Source organism: Nycticebus coucang, chromosome 8 (genome assembly GCF_027406575.1).
Source record: "Nycticebus coucang isolate mNycCou1 chromosome 8, mNycCou1.pri, whole genome shotgun sequence".
Taxonomy (NCBI): domain Eukaryota; kingdom Metazoa; phylum Chordata; class Mammalia; order Primates; family Lorisidae; genus Nycticebus; species Nycticebus coucang.
Genome location: NC_069787.1, coordinates 48,876,445 through 48,896,608, shown reverse-complemented (window position 1 = coordinate 48,896,608; position 20,164 = coordinate 48,876,445). Strand labels below are relative to the sequence as shown.

Here is a 20,164-nt window from a genome sequence, read left to right as displayed (position 1 = left end):
AAAAATTCTGTTAACTAAAAACTTAATAATACAGACCATTCAGAGGCATTTCAAGTTTTTTTTTTTTTTTTTTTTTGAGACAGAGTCTCATTATATTGCCCTTGGTACAGTGCCGTGCTGTGACAGCTCACAGCAACCTCAAACTCTTGGGCTTAAGCAATTCTCTTACCTCAGCCTCCCAAGTAGCTGGGACAATAGGCACTCACCAAAATGCCCGGCTATTTTTTTTTTTTATTTATTTATTGTTGGGGATTCATTGAGGGTACAATAAGCCAGGTTACACTGATTGAAATTGTTAGGTAAAGCCCCTCTTGCAATCATGTCTTGCCCCCATAAAGTGTGACACACACCAAGGCCCCACCCCCTTCCCTCCGTCCCTCTTTCTGCTTTTCCTCCCACCCCAATAACCTTAATTGTCCTCATAACAAAATTGAGTACATAGGATTCATGCTTCTCCAATCTTGTGATGCTTTCCTAAGAATAATGTCTTCCACTTCCATCCAGGTTAATACGAAGGATGTAAAGTCTCCATTTTTTTTAATGGCTGAATAGTATTCCATGGTATACATAGACCACAGCTTGTTAATCCATTCCTGGGTTGGTGGGCATTTAGGCTGTTTCCACGTTTTGGCAATTGTAAATTGAGCTGCAATAAACAGTCTAGTACAAGTGTCCTTATGATAAAAGGATTTCTTTCCTTCTGGGTAGATGCCCAGTAATGGCATTGCAGGATCAAATGGGAGGTCTAGCTTGAGTGCTTTGAGGTTTCTCCATACTTCCTTCCAGAAAGGTTGTACTAGTTTGCAGTCCCACCAGCAGTGTAAAAGTGTTCCCTTCTCTCCACATCCACACCAGCATCTGCAGTTTTGAGATTTTGTGATGTAGGCCATTCTTATTGGGGTTAGATGATATCTCAGGGTTGTTTTGGGTTGCATTTCTCTAATATATAGAGATGATGAACATTTTTTTTCATGTGTTTGTTAGCCATTCGTCTGTCTTCTTTAGAGAAGGTTCCATTCATGTCTCTTGCCCATTGATATATGGGATTGCTGGTTTTTTTCATGTGGATTAATTTCAGTTCTCTATAGATCCTAGTTATCAAGCTTTTGTCTGATTCAAAATATGCAACTATCCTTTCCCATTGTGTAGGTTGTCTCTTTGCTTTGGTTATTGTCTCCTTAGCTGTACAGAAGCTTTTCAGTTTCATGAAGTCCCATTTGTTTATTTTTGTTGTTGTTGCAATTGCCATGGCAGTCTTCTTCATGAAGTCTTTCCCCAGGCCAATATCTTCCATTGTTTTTCCTATGCTTTCTTTGAGGATTTTTATTGTTTCATGCCTTAAATTTAAGTCCTTTATCCATTTTGAATCAATTTTTGTGAGTGGGGAAAGGTGTGGGTCCAGTTTCAGTCTTTTACATGTAGACATCCAGTTCTCCCAACACCATTTATTGAATAGGGAGTCTTTCCCCCAAGGTATGTTCTTGTTTGGTTTATCGAAGATTAGGTGGTTGTAAGATGTTAGTTTCATTTCTTGGTTTTCAATTCGATTCCAAGTGTCTATGTCTCTGTTTTTCTGCCAGTACCATGCTGTCTTGACCACGATGGCTTTGTAGTACAGGCTAAAATTTTGTATGCTGATGCCCCCTTATTTTTATTACTAAGAACTGCCTTAGCTATATGGGTTTTTTTCTGGTTCCATACAAAACGCAGAATCATTTTCTCCAAATCTTGAAAGTACGATGTTGGTATTTTGATGGCATTGGATAGGTAGATTGCTTTGGGAAGTATAGACATTTTAATAATGTTGATTCTTCCCATCCATGAGCATGGTATGTTCTTCCATTTGTTAATATCCTCTGCTATTTCCTTTCTGAGGATTTAAAAGCAGCAGTTGACCACCCAAGGGACTATAACAGTCAACATACAGAGGTGGTCAACATAAGTAACTACCATACTGATACATACATGTGGTGCATGCCTGGTCTATGAAAATTAGGTCAGTTTAAGGATATAGTCAATGTAGGGAGATGGTCAGCTATGGAGGTTCTGCTCTAATAGGTTCTTAACATCCCAGGTCTCTCAAAATGCCCCATGGAGACTGGTACCCATTTCATGCAGTATTGAATCCTCAGTATACAAAAATCCTGCACTACCCTATTCTCAAAGGTCCTTATAAGCCTCCTTGCCTTCTAACTGCCCTTAAGATTTTGACTATGAGCCACCTATTCAACAGATATAGTCAATTAGTAGAAACAACCTCAGCACATCTGAGTGCTAACTGCCAAGTTTAGATGAATCTAAGATGAAATTTTTAGGCCTGCCGCCGTTCCTTCATGGTCAAAATTTCCTGAGATTATTACTAATACACTGGTCAATGGTATACTGAGTCTACTTTTTATTCTTCTTTCTAAAATTCAGAACTAGATTTGCTAATATTTAAGCTTCTGAAAAGGTTTCATGCTATTTATTTTCTGAAGAAGACAGGCGCGCGGCCTACAGACATATGAAAAAATGCTCATCATCTTTAATTATCAGAGAATCAAAACGACTTTGAGTATCATTTAACTCCAGTAAGATTAGCCTATATCACAAAATCTCAAGACCAGAGATGGTGGCGTGTTTGTGGAGAAAAGGGAACACTTCTATACTGCTGGTGGGAATGCAAATTAATACATTCCTTTTGGAAAGATGTTTGGAGAACACTTAGAGATCTAAAAATAGATCTGCCATTCAATCCTATGATTCCTCTACTAGGAATATACCCAGAAGACCAAAAATCACATCATAACAAATATATTTGTACCAGAATGTTTATTGCAGCCCAATTCATAATTGCTAAATCATGGAAAAAGCCCAAGTGCCCATCGATCTACGAATGAATTAATAAATTGTGGTATATGTACACCATGGAATATTATGCAGCCTTATATAAAGATAAAGACTTTACCTCTGTCATGTTTACTATTTTATATATCTGTCAAAGTTTGTCCCCAAGATAGATGGGAAGCTCCTGATGTCTTTTCAGATAGGTGTAAATACCACACAGAGCCAACAGATGTATACTAAGAATTCCAATGAGAAGAACTATATGTGTTAAAGTGTTTTTCATTGAATCAATGCCCTAATTTGTACAATATAAGTGCAAGCAAATCATAAATATGCATCTTAAACATATTTAAAAATCATCAGGTGCTTGTATTGATTTATGTTGGCTTTTTGTACCACACTATCAATCTGTGGAGGGCTTGAGCATTTTTCTTCTAGTAAGACATTTATTTCAATAAAGTGATATAAAACCTTTCGTCTGTACCTACTTGCAGCTGAGAAATAAGCCTATTTGTAATGACTCTTACATGAGAATTGTATTGAATGCTTCTCTGTGTAATCAGACATTACATGGAATTAGAAACAATAGGGGGGCAAAATCAATCAGCCGTGGCAGAGGGATTGAGATAATAATGACTCATTTGACTTGGTTGCTTTGGAAAATTAATAACAACAGAGGTAATTACTAACCTGGGAGAGCCAGACTCTTGATCATTCTTTTATACTTTTCAACATGAAGTATGCCAAAGCTCATCACTTTAAGCCACATGCTGTCTGCCGTAGCCAACAAGTGACTGGCTCAGGTGGCTCAAAAATCACATCCTCTGGATCAGTGGTTCTCAACTGGAGGTGCTTTTATCCCCATTTAGCAACAGCAGGAGACATTCTTGGTTGTCTAAACTTAGAGGAGGACGGTTGCTGCTGGTGCTAGTGGGTAGGAAGTAGGGAGTAACTACGTGTTCTGTGATGCACAGGACAGCTTCCCACACACAGAATTATCAGTCCCAAATGTTAATAGTGCCAAGGTTAAACAACTCTGGTCCTAGGTCTTACATTATAAACTGCCTTGACACAGAGCTCAAAAGGCAGGTCACAAGAGCACCAGAAAAGGAGCTACGATGGTAGGCCCAAGATGAATGGCTCCGCTCCACTTCCTTTGGTTGAGGTCTCTATTCCGCACAAAGGGCTTGGCAAATCCCTTCATTTTTCTTCTCGCTCTATCTGCTTTTCAGCGCAAGGGGCATATATCATCGCCACCTGTCTGCTGGCTGGAAGGCACTCCTGCAGGGAGAGACAGCTGAGAAATGGCCACTCTGGACACTGCTGGCCAAAGGATGCTCAACTGGGAAATTTACCCCAGCTCCTTCCTTTCAGTTCCCAGCTCCTGGATGTTTAAGTGACTTAGCCTTTACAATTGAAAATATTTATTCATCCAGGTGGCAAAGGTGTGGGTATGTAAGAAAGCATGAGATTGTTGAACAGATGTGCTAAAAACATCTGCATTCACAAATATTGCTGCTTTATGCCTCAAATTAGCCTTACAAACAATTTACCATATTTTGTGCAAGGCAGACAGTGACTGCTTTGTAGTACAATAAAAAATAACACAGCAAGCTTCCTACCATCAGGTCCACAAGACCTTGAAGTAATGTGGGTTTTCTCTGCTACCTCAGCTCTATCTCTGTTAAACATATTAACATTTCACTGTGCTAGATTTTTATTATAACAGGAAAAAGTCAAGTTGGGGTGGAAAAAATTGTCCAAATCATCTGCTGTAGAAATCCTCACAAAGTAAAGAGAGTTTCATTTGTAATGTGGATGACTGCTGTCCTTTGCTCTCAGTCAGAGCTGGCCCTTAGGTCTAATCTACAGCACCTGGATGCTTGCAGTGTACCCCTCTGTGTACCTACTGTGGGTCTCTCTCAAAATGTCTGACAGCTGTCTAGTCCTTTCTCACCTTCAATAATATGGATATATTCTTTTGCAGAGGTAACAGTGTCACTATGTGGTTCTGTATCTTTCATCCTGAGAGCACCCTGAAAAGGCAGAAAGGTATGTCTTGACTTATGAGAATCTCTGGTTCTGTGGCTGGTTCGGCAGGAGAGGATTTTAGTACAGCTCAAATAATGCTATTTGGATGGCTTAGTTAGACACTCTGAAACTAGTGAACTCAAGCAAACTGTTGCTCTGACTTCACTTCATGTGATGCAAGCCTTACATTGTATTTTCTAGAAGAGATGCCTACTTCATACATTTTTTTTCAGAGTCAGTATTTAAACACTGCCTGAATTCCCCAATCTGCACCCTTTCCCAGCTTTGCAAACATTACACAGTCATTCTGTTAGAAGCATAGGATTTCTGAGATGCTCAGTCCTATCCTCCCATTTTACAGAGTAGCTAAATTTTAGCCTCTCGCTAAAGATTACTGCAGTAGATTTTTGGTTTTCAAGATACTTGCTGCCTCTGTTTGTGGGATGACTTAATTTCTTTACTCCTCTGTTATCAGGTTTGTCCGTGTTGTTTTGATTTGGCCAATGAAATATGAGAAGACATAATGTGTGTCATTTCAAGCAGAGACTTTAAGATCCATAAGAGGTTCTGTCATGTTCCCTACCTCTTTCTATGTGAGAAGCAGTTTCTGAGACAGGACCATTTCTTCAACTGACGTACCAAATCAAACAAGAGGGGAGGCAGAGCTGTGGACAACTCCTACCAATGCAAATGAACAATAAACCTTTGCTGTTGTAAGCTGCCTGTGTCGCTGCTGACTTGGGGTCCTTTGTTACTGCAGCATCATATAGAGTATACTGACTATAGGGTTACCCAACAAATACATAACAGAGCTGCTTTATGTCTTAGTGCTGATTCTCTGACCTGATTTTTTCCTACAACATACCACACTGAACAAACCATATTTCAGCTATCATGAGGTACAGAGAGAATGACATCTACCACTTGAGCAGAGAGGACAGGGCTTTTCATATTTTCAGTTAGTTTGTATTCCAAAACCAATTAGAAAGGATTTAGTGATTACTTACTCCATGGATCATTTGTACTGTAGAAATAATTAAGAGTACAATTCCTCAAGCAAAGCCTAGCCCAGTGGTTTAGACTTTCCATAAACTTGTCTTTCATATTCTGCAGAAGGCATGTCTCATCTTATGCAGCACCAAACATACTGTTGTGTTTAAAATCAAAGATAAAAAATAAATAAAACAAAAACTCCTGAAATTTAGAAGGCATCAAACAAAAAAATAAGACAGAATGACAGAAAGGCAGAAAGGCAAATGAAAAAATCCCATTCCAGACGTTGCACATGATTGTAAATATCAATTAGGCATACAAATTTACTTCATTATTTCTAGTTAACAGGTTTTCAAATAAGCTAAGAACATTCTGGTGATGTCTTTACTTAACATTGTAATTTCACAAACTGCCAAGAATAACGAACTCCACCAGGGTAAATGAAGATATGCTTGGATTTTCTTAATTGCCACCTTGCTAAAGCTGCAAGCTCATTGTTTAGTTGTGGGACAAATGGTTCTCAGCACTGTCAGGCAGGCGCAGGGGACACTGGGTTGCTACACAACCTACCCATCTCATTACTGTGTTACTGGCAGCCATGGCTGAGAAAGGAAACAAAACTTGTTTCAGAAGAGGAGTTGCAAGGGCCTGCGTGGCAGCTACTAACAGAATGAGGAGCTCTCCTCACTGTTAGAATGTTTGCTTTCCCGGCACCTGCTCATCCTCTCTGGGAGAAAGGGCTTGAGGGTAAAGATCTACTCTACACTGGACCACTAACTCAGCACCCAGTGCAGTGCTTGGAACAAGATGTGTTCTCAGGAAATATGTGGGTGGATAAAGGGATGCATGAATAAAGGAACACCTCTGTCCTACCCATACCTCTCAGCCCCTTCCTATTACTCCCCACTTGTTAGAAGACAGACATCATGTTCTCCTTTGACCCTTTGAGGCTAGGTCCCTCCCCTCTACACCTTCATTCCCTCTCTTGCACTCAATGCCCTGTCCCACCAGTTCTGAACTCTTCTAAGGCACAAGCCTGCAGCTGAGTCAACTTTTCATATTTCTTAGTGTTTCACAAAGCACATTATTCTTAGCAGGTGTTCTATATATTTTAATTCAAAAAATAATGTTTTATATTCTTAATGTATTGTGTCTCAGAATATTTCCTCCTTAGAAGGGAAATGGGATGAGAATTAAAAATGATGAATACTTAGCAAATTGCTGAAGGAGACTTCAGATACAAACATAGGGGAAATAATTCTTAGAATCTGACCTCAGAAATAAATGGTTTCAACTCCTGGATGGCAGACTGGCTTTATGTATGGTAAGCATTCTCAGTGGGAGTGATGTTGTTACCAGGAGGGTGGAAATTGGTTCATGGGGGAGGAGTGAACAAATTCTTAGGTATTCAAAGGGCCATGGTACATAAAGAGAAACACAGTATATCTGTGGTACTAACATTTCATGGGGAGGGGTGGTGATTAGAAAAAAATATCTAAATAGACTCCTCGGGGACAGAGAGATGATAATGTAGAAAAGGCTGGGAAACACTTGGTTATGAGGCTATTTTCCCAGCCCAAGAAAAGAAGGGTATCTATGATATTGCATCTTTATTTATATATTTCTGCATAGAGTAGAGGGATAAAATAGACAAGATGGATGATTTTGCTAACAGGGTTTTTTTGAGAATCTTATACTTTACTTTGATTTTCAGATTTTACTTTCTCAGCAAATTAAACATGAGATAATTCTATTGGTACCCATGTTTAAAAAAATGCTCTGGTTATTAAAATCCCAAAGTCTGAGAATCACTATGTTGAATAATGAGCAACTGAATCCATATGTAAAATTAGCCCTGTCAAATGTTAAACGAAGTGACTAGTCTTAAGAGCACAGGAGACAGATGCTTCAGTCCCAGCAGGAACTTGGGAAAGAGGTGACTTTTCTGTAAGATCCAGTGCAGTGGTTGAGTGAATCAGGTTCGTAGTAACTGATCAGTGTCCGGGCAGTTTTCTTGATGCCTTATGTCCACCTACACTCCACGCCATGCTCTCTCCTCCAGCATTTCAGTGTGTTATATTGTATTCTGTTTATTTTATATATTACTGCAAATTTTGCACTATTTAGTGTGCTTGTATTTGTAATTTATGTACATGGTGGTGTTATCTGTTTTATTATATTCTCTGTTTTTAAGCTCTGGGTTGTTCTGAGGATTTCTCTGCTGCGTTGTCTTCCCAGGTGTGCACCTATCATGGTTTACTCACCACTCTTCTCGAAATGGACACCCAGGTTGTCTCCAGCTCCGCAGTACCCCAAATATCTTGGCAGTATATCTTGCCACCCAGGCATGTCACCTTAAGGACCTGGGTCAGAGTTCCCTGGGTTGTGTCCCAGAGAAGGACTTTCTTGCTTGATCCTGGAGATTCAAGAACCATTTTGAAAAATCTTTGCACCTCAGTTGTCATAATATGAGATTTCTGCTGCTTAATAATGTTTTATATTTCTGAGATATTCTACTTGATATTGATATATTTTTATACACTATTGAATTCAGTTAATGTGTCTTTATACCTGTGTTCATAAATGAAATGTGTTACAATTTTTATAAATTTTTCCTGACTTTCATCTTTTATCTATTTATGGAGTTAAGAATACACTAGATCCACAAAGTGAGCTAGTTAGATTTTGCTCCCCACTTTTTATTGTTTTTTTTTCTTAAACAACTTACATAAGTTAGAAATCAACGTTTCCTGAAAGTATAGTGAAGGAGGGATTTCAGATGCAAGGGGAGGGGAAGTACTTCTTAGAACCTTTACTGCATAAATAAGTGATTTCAAGTTCTGGTTCACAGACTGGTTCACATCTAGTTCTGGGATCATTTTAGAAGATAATCTTTGTCTACCACTTAAAAATAATTATTGGACTATTCAAGACATCTCGCACCAATTTTCTCAGAATTTATCCATTGCGATTATTTTTACAAAAGCAATAGCATATAGTTATTGATAATCTTTTGTATTTTTATGACAGCTATATCTATGATTTTTTGCACTGTATATTTCTTAATGGTTTTTAGGAAAAATTCACTTGCTTTGAAGGATATTTGGAGAATACTTAGAGACCTAAAAATAGACCTGCCATTCGATCCTATAATTCCTTTACTAGGTTTATACCCAGAAGACCAAAAGTCACAATATAACAAAGACATCTGTACCAGCATGTTTATTGCAGCCCAATTCATAATTGCTAAGTCATGGAAGAAGCCCAAGTGCCCATCGACCCACGAATGGACTAGCAAATTGTGGTACATGAATACCATGGAATACTATGCAGCCTTAAAGAAAGATGGAGACTTTACCTCTTTCATGTTTACATGGATGGAGCTGGAACATATTCTTCTTAGCAAAGTATCTCAGGAATGGAAGAAAAAGTATCCAATGTACTCAGCCCTACTATGAAGCTAAATTATAGCTTTCACATGAAGATAATAACCCAACTATAGCACAAGACTATGGGGAAAGGGCCAAGGAAGGGGAAGGGAGGGGGGAGGTTAGGGTGGAGGGGGGAGGTTAAGGTGGAGGGAGGGTAATGGGTGGGGCCACATCTATGGTGCATCTTAGAATGGGTACAGGCGATTGCACTATTGTACACAGCTATGATTTAACAATAAAAAAATTGTAAATTAAAAAAAATTCACTTGTTTTAAGTGTAAGTTCAATAATTTTTCTTAAATTTACAGAGTTGTGCAACCATCATCCCAATCCACTGTTAGAAGGTCCCAACTCGGGGTAGGGGTGCTGTCTGTCTGTCCACTCCCGGTCTCATGGCCAGCCATGAGCAGCCGCTACTCCACTTTATACATTTACATATACATTTTCATTCTATATTTTGTTTTCTTATTTGAATTAATATTTTTAAAAATCAGCTTTAAATTTTGTGAATCTGCTCTATTTTTTTCATTTCACAGATTTTGAAAGAGTTGTCAGTCTAACAGTGATGGCAGTGTTCCACAACAGGAACGGGACTGATGACACAGGCCTGGACTTGCTTTGATTGTCATTTAGGCTTTGCCTCAGCAGTGCAGCGTCTGCTTTTTGTAGCCTACACTCTTTTAACATTCCTTTGGCAGGTTGCCCCAAGTCTTGTTTTCCCCCAGATATTGGAGTTTCAGCTTCTACAAAGGCCAACCCTAAACTATTTGGCAGGACAATGGATCCTAGTTTCTGGTCTAGCTATCTAAGCCCCCAAACTAAACTGGTATTTCTAAATATAAATTTATGCCATTGTGAGTCACTGTGTGGAAAGAAAAGGAAAGAAAAGAGAAAACTAAGTAATGGTCTTACTAATTTCTGCTTTCTCAGGAAGAAGAAACATCATCTCTGAAGCAAAAAACCAGAGGATATTTAAAGGATTAGAAGATTTTGAAGTCTTGTTCTCTGATTTATTTGGCAAACATGAGCCCATGACTGCCCACATTCCCCTGCACAGGCTAATTACGAATTGAGACTTATAGAAATTTTTCTAATCTTCTTTGTGATCTGTACCCACGTCAATCACTGGGAAAGGAGAGAAGCTAATATCAAGCACTTAAAGTTTGCCAGGCACCCTACGGAATTTTGTTTTTGTGTACCCAACAGTGGGAGTGTAGAATCTCTTCAATGTCCTGGTTTTATTTTCTTTGGACATAATATAGCCAGAAGTGGAATTGTTGGATCATGTTGTAGTCCTATTTTTAATATTTTGAGAAACCTCCATACTGTTTTCTACAATGCCTGACCCTTTGAGGTTGGCACTGTTATTCAACTTCAGAAATGTGGCAACTGAGAAAATGAGGTGACTTGCCCAAGCTCATTATATACCAGTCACTTACTAATCCCCTAGGGTCACTCAGATGGAGTTAAGGTTAAGATCCACATCACTGTAAGTCTCACACTCTCTCTCCTGCACTGTGCCTAAAATGTTAGGCTAGACGTGAACTTGGAGTTCATTAAATGAAGCATTCCCCAAGTGTCAGTCGGTCATTCAAAAACCATAAATTTTAACATATCCATGCAACACCTAAACTGGTATGACTTATTTTTATTTAAATTGATTCATAATTTTTTAATAAAACATATTTATATTTTTAAAAAAGCTTGTATCACTACCATAAATGAAAAGTTAGTATCATTTACCATTAACAAGAAGTAGGTTGGTTATTCAACTATTTTCACAATAATCCTGTTACTGAACCTGGGCTCAGTGGCTTCTAGCAAGATGTGTGTATTGTCGCCTGCACAGACTGACTTAGTCCAGGTAACAGAGCTGGGCTTAGCTGGCCAGGCTCCAGGTTGCAGGTCTGCTGACATGTCTCATTCTGGGGCCTAGAACTAAGGAGCAGAGGCTGCCTTTGGCTTGAAACTGGCATTTCTACCCACATTCCATTGGTCAAAACAAGTCACCCAGCCAACCCCCATATCAATGGGTCAGGAAAGTTGCTTTGCTCATAGAAGTGGGAGAGGGAGTACGGAGTGATCTTTGCTAAGCAATAATCTAATACCCCATGTGAAAGGGATGATCAACACAATGAAAATAAGACAAAAGTTGAAAATTTTAGTTAGCCACCCCTGCCTGCAGAAATAGGGTTTCCAGAAAAAGTTAGGATACTTAGTTAAAATTGAATTTCAGATAAACAACAAATGATTTTTGACCAGAAGTATGTCCAAATATTGCAGGACATATACCCTAAAAATGACTTGTTGTTTATCTGCAATTAAAGTTTAACTGTAATTTAATTTGGTCAGTCTAGCAACCCTATATGAAAAGATTGTAAGTATAAGCCTGCTTTTAAAAAATGTTTCTATCAGTTTAATTTATTTTATTTTTATATTTTTAATTTCAGATTAAGATGAAGGTACAAATATGGTCAGGTTATATTGTTTACGTTTCTAAGGGAAAGTTCAAGTTGTAGTTGAGCCCTTCACCTAGAGGTTCTATTACATAGCCTTACATTGTGTCCATTAGGTGAGAGCTTACCAACCTTCTCCCTTCTCCCCTTTCTTCTTTCTCTCCTCCCCCTTCCTTCAACTTGAATATAATTGTGTTTTTCTCTTGTGTGGGTGTGTAGTTATTTATCTGTTGATTTCATATTAGTATTGAGTACAATTGGATACTTGCTGTTCCATTCCTATGATACTTTACTAAGAAAAATGTGCTTTAATTTCATCCAGGTAAAATACAAATGTGTAAAGTTCCCATCTCTTTACGACTATTATTCCATGGTGTACAAATACCATAGTTTATTAACCCATAATCCTGCTTTTCCTTATTTTTAAATTTTTAATAGAAAGATTAGAAAGTATTACAGATATTCTAGCATTTAATTGAGACTTTTTCCTCAATGTAGAAACTATAGAAAGATAATTGAATATAAGGAAGAAATTCATGATCCAAGGATCTTTTATGATACATATCAATACCATTTATTAATATTTTTTATTTTTGAACTCCGTGTCCATCAGTGCCTCAATATCATTTAGAGTTCTTTCCTTGTCTCTTGTAAATCACCACACATTCATCTAAGATTGTCTTGCATACAAACAAAGGAACCTTTTTTCAGCAGATGAACTTTTCTCCTGCTTGTCCCACCTTCCGGTAAGTTTTATCTTATAAAAGAAGAAGCCTAAGCTCAGGGACCATGTGAGACACTCATCCAACCCCACACGGACACCAGCTGAGATGTGTCTAAGCAGGGGTGGCCCCGTGAAACTTTGAATTCTGTCCCTTGAAAAAAATAGGAACAGTTGGATGCATTTTCTTTTTCCACATCAGGATATTTGTTTATAATTCCAGAAGGTTCTGAAAGTCAAGCTTATCATTGTGATTTTTAAGTTTAATGTGTGGGAAATAAGATCTAGTTCTCTGGTAACAGTCATCATTATCTTTTTATGTGAGCTTTGCTCATCCTTAACCCTGATATACACTACATCTGTGTGAAGATAAATACTTTTCAACTTCCCCCAGATGCTTGAGATAAATGGCTAGATGCAGAATAGTTATTAATTAAAAGTCATGTACTGTAGGCATCTTTTTGATTGTTCTAAAACTGCTAATCACCTGCTCTGTCTACCGTGGTCCTTCTACAGACCTGTGGGATTGAGCTGCTCAGGTATTTAATGAGAAAATGCCAAGACTGGGTTTAATTTACTTGACGGCTACCTCTCCCGTGAACTCACACACAGAGTAGTGCCATTTTCGTGCATTGGAGAACATTAAGAGTGGCTTGAATCCTTTGAAATCCTCTTCAATTGAATCTTATGCTTGAGGGAAGGGCCTTCAGACAATTAAATGAAAACAATCTGCCTACTTGGAAGCTGAGTCTTTGTGTACTGCTGATGATCTGGGAGGCCCTCTGGGCTGCTCAGATTTTTCAAAGTCTGCACAGATTCTCTCTCTTCTTCCCCCTCTGCCTTGTCCTCCATGGAACCCTCCTGCATCTCACCAGCCTCCAGTGCTGAGTTCTGAGCTGACAGCCGTTGCTCTTTGTCCTATTTCTCTGGTGATGAACTGAACTTGGCCATCTGATGTCACCAACATAGTGTATATGTGTCATGGGTGAAGGAGGGCAGGTGTACAGTGGCAGGGCTGGGACACTGCTATCCACTAAAAGTCCTGATCTTTATCCCTGCTTATCTTCGTGTCTCTGGAGATGACAAACTGTTTTGTCTTCAAGAGCCACTATCATCTTAGTATCACAACTAAAGGAACTAATTTCTTCTCTTGTCCTTGTAACACTCTTCCCCATCTCTTCTGTATCTGGCTGGCTTCTCATACTGAAGAGCCAGATCCAATTCCAGCTGCAAGAAGACTCCCTGATCCTGGCATCTGAGTTCCGTGATGGTCTGTGATGAGCACCTGCCCCTCCAACTACCTGCACCAGGACTCAGAGAACCTTTTCTATGAAGGGCCAGAAAGAAAATATTTCCAGCTGTACAGGCCACATGAGGTCTCTGTCACAGCTACTCAGCTGTGCCACTGTAGCTTATCAGCCATGGGCGTGACCGTGTTCTAATAAAACTGTATTGATGGATACTGAAATTTGAATTTTATATAATTTTCATGTGCCATGAAGTATTATTCTTCTTTTGATATGTTTTCTGACCATTTAATTATTGAAAGGCCATTGTTGGCTGCAAATTATACAGAAAAGAGTTACAGGATGGATTTGATCTTTAGGCTTTGCCATAGTTTCCTGTTCTTTCAAACTTTTGTTGGTTTAATTGACTATTTTTAGTCTCACTGTGGTGAAAGCCTCCCTTGAAAACCTCCCATCTTGCCACAGCTAGGACCCAGCAGGGAGCCCAGCCTGTGCAGGAGAGCTTAACCTTGCTAATTGCTGCTTTGTGGCCATGGAGCCAGCCGGATGGATGACGGTTTCATGAGAAAATGCTTTAGTGGTATGTAAATCACATGAAGGTCTCTTTGGCCCTCACCACACCCAGACAGGAAAAAGCATGATATCATTGCAACCTGAGAACATTAAAAATGGTTTTGAATCCTTTCACATCTTCTGCAATTGAATTGTGCACTCAAGAGAAGGGCTCCAGAGGTGGCTCCGTAAGTGGAAATCTGCAGCATTCTGCTTTGCTCACCTAAATAATCCCCTCTGCTTGGTAAAACTCTTTCCAGGATTGGACAATTCCTTTCCCCTTCTTCTCCATAAAGCTCATGAGTGTTTATTCATCAGTGTTTCCTCTGTTTGGCATTTTCTTTTCTGTGGCTCCTTCCTTCTCATTTTTTGGTGTCAGCTTCAATGTCACCTCCTCACAGAGGCTTCCTCTGACCCCTCTGACAGTACAGACACCTGCTCCCACCCCGTACTTCAGTACTGTCTTTTCCTCTGTCAGCACAATCATAATTTGAAATTCCTATCGACTTACTTGTTTCATTTTTACCTCCAATCTAGCAGAGTTCCTTGTTCTTCGTAGGTGCTCAATAAATATTTGTTGAATGAATGAATGAAAGTTGGCTGCCCGCATCACATTGCCTATATTTATTTATTTTTAAAATTTTATTTATGGGCGGTGCCTGTGGCTCAGTGAGTAGGGCGTCGGCCCCATATGCCAAGGGTGGTGGGTTCAAACCCAGCCCCGGCCAAACTGCAACAAAAAAATAGCCGGGCGTTGTGGCGGGCGCCTGTAGTCCCAGCTGCTCGGGAGGCTGAGGCAAGAGAATCGCGTAAGCCCAAGAGTTAGAGGTTGCTGTGAGCCGTGTGACGCCACGGCACTCTACCGAGGGTGGTATAGTGAGACTCTGTCTCTACAAAGAAAAAAAAATAAAATTTTATTTATTTATTTATTTATTTTTATTGTTTGGGATTCATTGAAGGTACAAATAATTAGGTTACACTGATTGCATTTGTTAGATAAACTCCCTCTTATAATTATGTCCCATGCCCCAAGAGATCTGCCATACACCATGCACCCCTCCCTTCCACTCCCATCTCCCCATTTGCTCATTCACCTACCATTCCCCATTGTATTAGCTCATCTACTGCTTTAATATTAGAATTGAATACATTGAATATGTGCTTCTCCATTCTTGTGATGCTTGACTAAGAAGAATGTGTTCAGGCCAGGCACAGTGCCTCATGCCTGTAATCCTAGCACTCTGGGAGACCAGGGTAGATGGATTTTGAGCTCATGAGTTCAAGACCAAGCTAAACAAAAGCAATACTCCCATCTTTACTAAAAATAGAAAAACAAACAAAGGCAAGAGCCTTGCTTGAGCTAGATTTGGAGGTTGCTGTGAGCTATAACATGGCACTCTACCCATCCAGGGTGAAGGCTTGAGACTCTGTCCGAAAAAAAGAAAAAAGAAAAGAAAAGAAAGAAAGGAAAAGGTGTTCCACCTCCATCCAGTTAATACAAAAGATGTAAAGTCTTCATCTTTTTTTTAATGGCTGAATAGTATTTATGGTATACATATACCACAGTTTGTTAAACCATTCCAGGGTTGGTGGGCATTTAGGCTGTTTCCACATTTTGGCAATTATAAATTGAGCTATGATAAACAATCTAGTGCAAATGTCCTTATGAGCAAATGAATTTTTTCTTCTGGATAGATGCCTAGTAATGAAATTGCAGGATCAAATGGGAGGTCTAATTTGAGATCTTTGTGAATTCTCCATACTTCCTTTCAAAGAGTTTGCAGTCCCATCAGCAGAATGAAAGTGTTCCCTTCTCTCCACATCCACACCAGCATCTGCAGCTTTGAGACACTGTGATGTGGGCCACTCTCACTGGAATTAGGTGATATCTCAGGGTGGTTTTATTTTTTTATTTTTATTTTTTTGTAGAGACAGAGTCTCACTGTTCAGCCCTCGGGTAGAGTGCCGTGGTGTCACACGGCTCACAGCAACCTCTAACACTAGGGCTTACGCGATTCTCTTGCCTCAGCCTCCTGAGCAGCTGGGACTACAGGCGCCCGCCACAACGCTGGGCTATTTTTTTGTTGCAGTTTGGCCGGGGCTGAGTTTGAACCCATCACCCTCGGCATATGGGCCTCGCGCCCTACTCACGAAGCCACAGGCGCCGCCCACATGGTGGTTTTCATTTGCATTTCCCTGATGATTAGGGACAATGAGTATTTTTTCATATATTTGTTAGCCATTTGTCTGTCTTCTTTAGAGAAGATTCTATTCAAGTCTCTTGCCCAGTGATATATGGGATTGTTGGGTCTGTTTTGATTGTTGTTAATTAATTTGAGTTATCTATAGATCCTATTTATCAAGCTTTTGCCTGATACATAATATGCAAATATCTTTGCCCATTCTGAAGGTTGTCTGTTTGCTTTGGTTGTTTCATTAGCTATACAGAAGCTTTTCAGATTAATTAAGTCCTATTTTTTAATTTTTGTTATTGTTGCAATTGCCACAGAAATCTTCTTCATAAAACCTCCCCCGAGGCTGATACCTTCAAGTGTTTTCCACATATGTTCTTTGAGGATTTTTATTGTTTCATGCCTTATATTTAAATCTTTTATCCATCTTGAGTCAATTATTATAAGTGGTGAGAAGTGTGGGTCCAGTTTCAGTCTTTTACATATGGTTATCCAGTTCTCCCAACACCATTTACTAAATAGGAATTCTTTTCCCCAGTGTATGTTCTTGTTTGGTTTATCAAAGATCAGGTGGCTGTAAGATGTTAGTTTCATCTCATGGTTTTCTATTAGGTTCCAAACGTCAATGTGTCTATTTTTGTGCCCATACCATGCTGTTTTGATCACTATGGTCTTGTATATAGCTGAAAGTCTGGCAAGGTGTACCCTGGCTTTGTTTTTATTACTAAGAATTGCCTTGGCTATATGCGGTTTCTTCTGGTTCCATACAAAATGAAGAATTATTTCATCCAAATCTTGAAAGTATGATGATGGCATTTTAATGGGGATTGCATTGAATCTGTAGATTTCTTTGGGAATTATAGACATTTTCACAATGTTGATTCTTCCCAGCATTGAACATGGTGTGTTCTTCCATTTCTTAATATCTTCTGCTATTTCTTTTCTTAGGGTTTTGTAATTTTCTCTGTCGAAGTCCTTTACCTCTTTTGTTATGAATATTCCTAGTTAGTTAATTATTTTTGAAGCTACTGTTAAGGGAATTGTGTCCTTGATTAGCTTCTTATCTTGGCTGTTACGGGCATCTACTGATTTGTGGACATTGATTTCATATACTGAGACATTGTTGTATTTTTTGATCATTTACAGGAGTCTAGGGGTTAAGTCTCTGGGTTTCTCTAAATATAAGATCATATTGTTTGCAAAGAGGGAGAGTTTGACCTCCTCTGCCCCCATTTGGATACCCTCTATTTCCTTCCCTTGCCAGATTGTATTGGCTAGAAATTCTAGTACTAGGTTCAATAGTAGTGGTGATAGAGGACAATCTTGTCTGGTTCCAGTGCTAAGTGGAAAAACTTTCAGTTTTACTCCATTTATTATAATGTTAGCTGTGGTTTTGTCATAGATAGCTTTGATCAAATTAAGAAATGTTCACCTATTCCTATATTCTTAAGTGTTCTAATTAGAAAAGGATGCTGAATTTTATCAAATGCTTTTTATGCATCTATTGAGAGGATCACATGGTCTTTGTTTTTGCTTCTGTTGATATGGTGAATTATGTTTATGGACTTATGTATGTTAAACCAGCCTTGCATCCCTGGGATGAAACTTACTTGATCATGATGAAATTTTTTTTTAATGTGTAGCTGTAGTCTATTGGCTAGGATGTTATTGAGAATTTTTGTATCATTAGTGAAATTGTTCTGAAGTTCTCCTTTTTAGTTGGGTCTTTTTCTGGTTTTGGTATCAGGGTGATGTTTACTTTGTGGAATGTGTTGGGGGAAGATTCCTTCCTTATCAGTTTTTGGGAAAGATTTCTGTAGTGTGGCTATAAGCTCTTCTTTTGAAGGTTTGATAGAATTCTGATGTGAAGCCATCCAGACAAGGGCATTTTTTTGTTGGGAGAGTTTTTCTTTTTTCTTCAATCTCACTTCTTGAAATTAGTCTGCTGAAGAAATCTATTTCTTTTTGGTTAAGTCTAGAAAGAGGGTGCAATTCCAAGTATTGATCCATTTCCTCCACATTGTCAAATTTCTGGGTCTCTTTACATTCCCTGATAGTCTCCTTCATTTCCTTAATCTTTGCTACAGTCTTTCTATTATCTACATATCTTGCAACTGATTTTTGTTTCTGTCTTTCCATTTTCTTGTTCATTCTTTTGAATTGTCTTTATCATCTTTTCTTTTTTTTTTTTTTTTTTCAGCTTTTGGCCAGGGCTGGGTTTAAACTCACCACCTCTGGCGTATGGGGCCAGTGCCCTACCCCTTTGAACCCAGGCGCCACCCCTATTATCCGCATTTTAAATCCTCTTTCTATCAATTCCATTAATTCTTTATAGGTGGTGTGTTGTGCATTAGTTGCCTCATGGTCCCTTGAGGCAGTTGCTCTGTTTTGGAATTTTATGTTGCCTGAATTTTTCTGTTGGTTCCTTCTCATGTGTTCTTTCTTTTTGTTCACCTCCTTGTCCTCCTTCATACTTCTCACTTCTTCCTTTGCTTCAAATTACCTTGTCTCAGATATTAGGTCTTGAATTGGCCTCAGCCTGAGCAAAGCCAAACTCTTCCTCATGGCCAAAAAAATAGGATTCCTTGCTCTTGATGACAATATGTTGTAGTAGGTCACGAAGACACCAAGTGGCTCTGTGGTTTTTTAGGAGACAGCATAGCCAGCAATCTCTATGGTCCTTATTCCTATCTTAGTTGCCTTTGGTGATTGCCTGATTGTTTCCTCAGCATTCAGACCATGCTGGCTTGGGATCATAAATGTCACAAGAATCCTTCAGGAGCAAGTCTCTTAGTGCCCCCTGACTCCAGTTCCCCTTGGGTATGGGAGTCCCTCAGCTTGTCCCAAGAGTGAAGTTTTAATCCCAGCAAACAGAATTAAGACAGCCATACTATAGGCCCCTTCTAAGTCCTTCACACAACCTTCCCGCTATGGCGGCCCCCTGGCTGTCAATACCTTCTCAGTATAGCTGCCCCACCAGCCACTAAGCCTATGGCAAATCCACGCCAAGTGATATTCAAATGTGGTTGCTGTGTACTGTTCCAGTCTGCCCACTCTTCTAAGCATTCCACTCAATGGAAGCTTCCCCAACCAACTGAAAACTCCAGATAGGTTTCTTCCTGTCCCTGACCTCCATGGGGGACCAGCCAATCCCAGCATGTCACAGTCACTTACCTAATTCATCAGATTTCCATCATTCCATATAATATCCAGCTCACCACCACCTTGCTGCCCTTATGAATAAGGAACGGCCAAACAACCCCCGTATGAAATGTCACAGGTGACAGAGAAATAAAATTCTCTATTGGTTAAGGAGGGGCCATTTTGGGTTTTGTTCCAGTAAGTTGACTTAATTCATCTCTATGTTCATCCAGTCAGGAAGCTGCTAACCTCAAAACTACAACTACCTTTCTTTCACCCTTACATCCCAGATAGCAACAGTGAGATCAAGCTTGGTCTCTGCTGCTTCAGCCAAGCAGCCAGGAAGGGCCCCAACTCCCACCCTCCCTCCCCTGGATCCTGGTGAAAAGCTCCATCTCTGTAAAGGTATGGCAAGGTGTTGCCTAAAAATGACTGCTGGACTAACTGGGATTTCTATATCCAGGTGGTGGTGCCTCTTTCTCTCTCTCTCTCTCTCCCCCCCCCCCGAGTTGCAGATCACAGGACAAAGATTTCTGTGTGTTTTCTGCTCTGTGGCATCCCCTGATCTGGAGTA

At 39.5% G+C, this 20,164-nt stretch overlaps 1 protein-coding gene across 1 annotated transcript in view; it reads left to right on the top strand.

The window, feature by feature from the left end:
- Positions 1 to 9,214, top strand: part of LOC128591328 (uncharacterized) — a 75,687-nt gene extending 66,473 nt beyond the window's left edge. The window contains exons 7-8 of the mRNA XM_053598821.1: positions 4,814 to 4,878; positions 5,333 to 9,214. Of these exons, the coding sequence (XP_053454796.1) occupies position 4,814 (1 nt within the window). The 3' untranslated portion in view covers positions 4,815 to 4,878; positions 5,333 to 9,214. The remainder of the gene's footprint in view (positions 1 to 4,813; positions 4,879 to 5,332) is intronic.
- Positions 9,215 to 20,164: the final 10,950 nt, after the last annotated feature.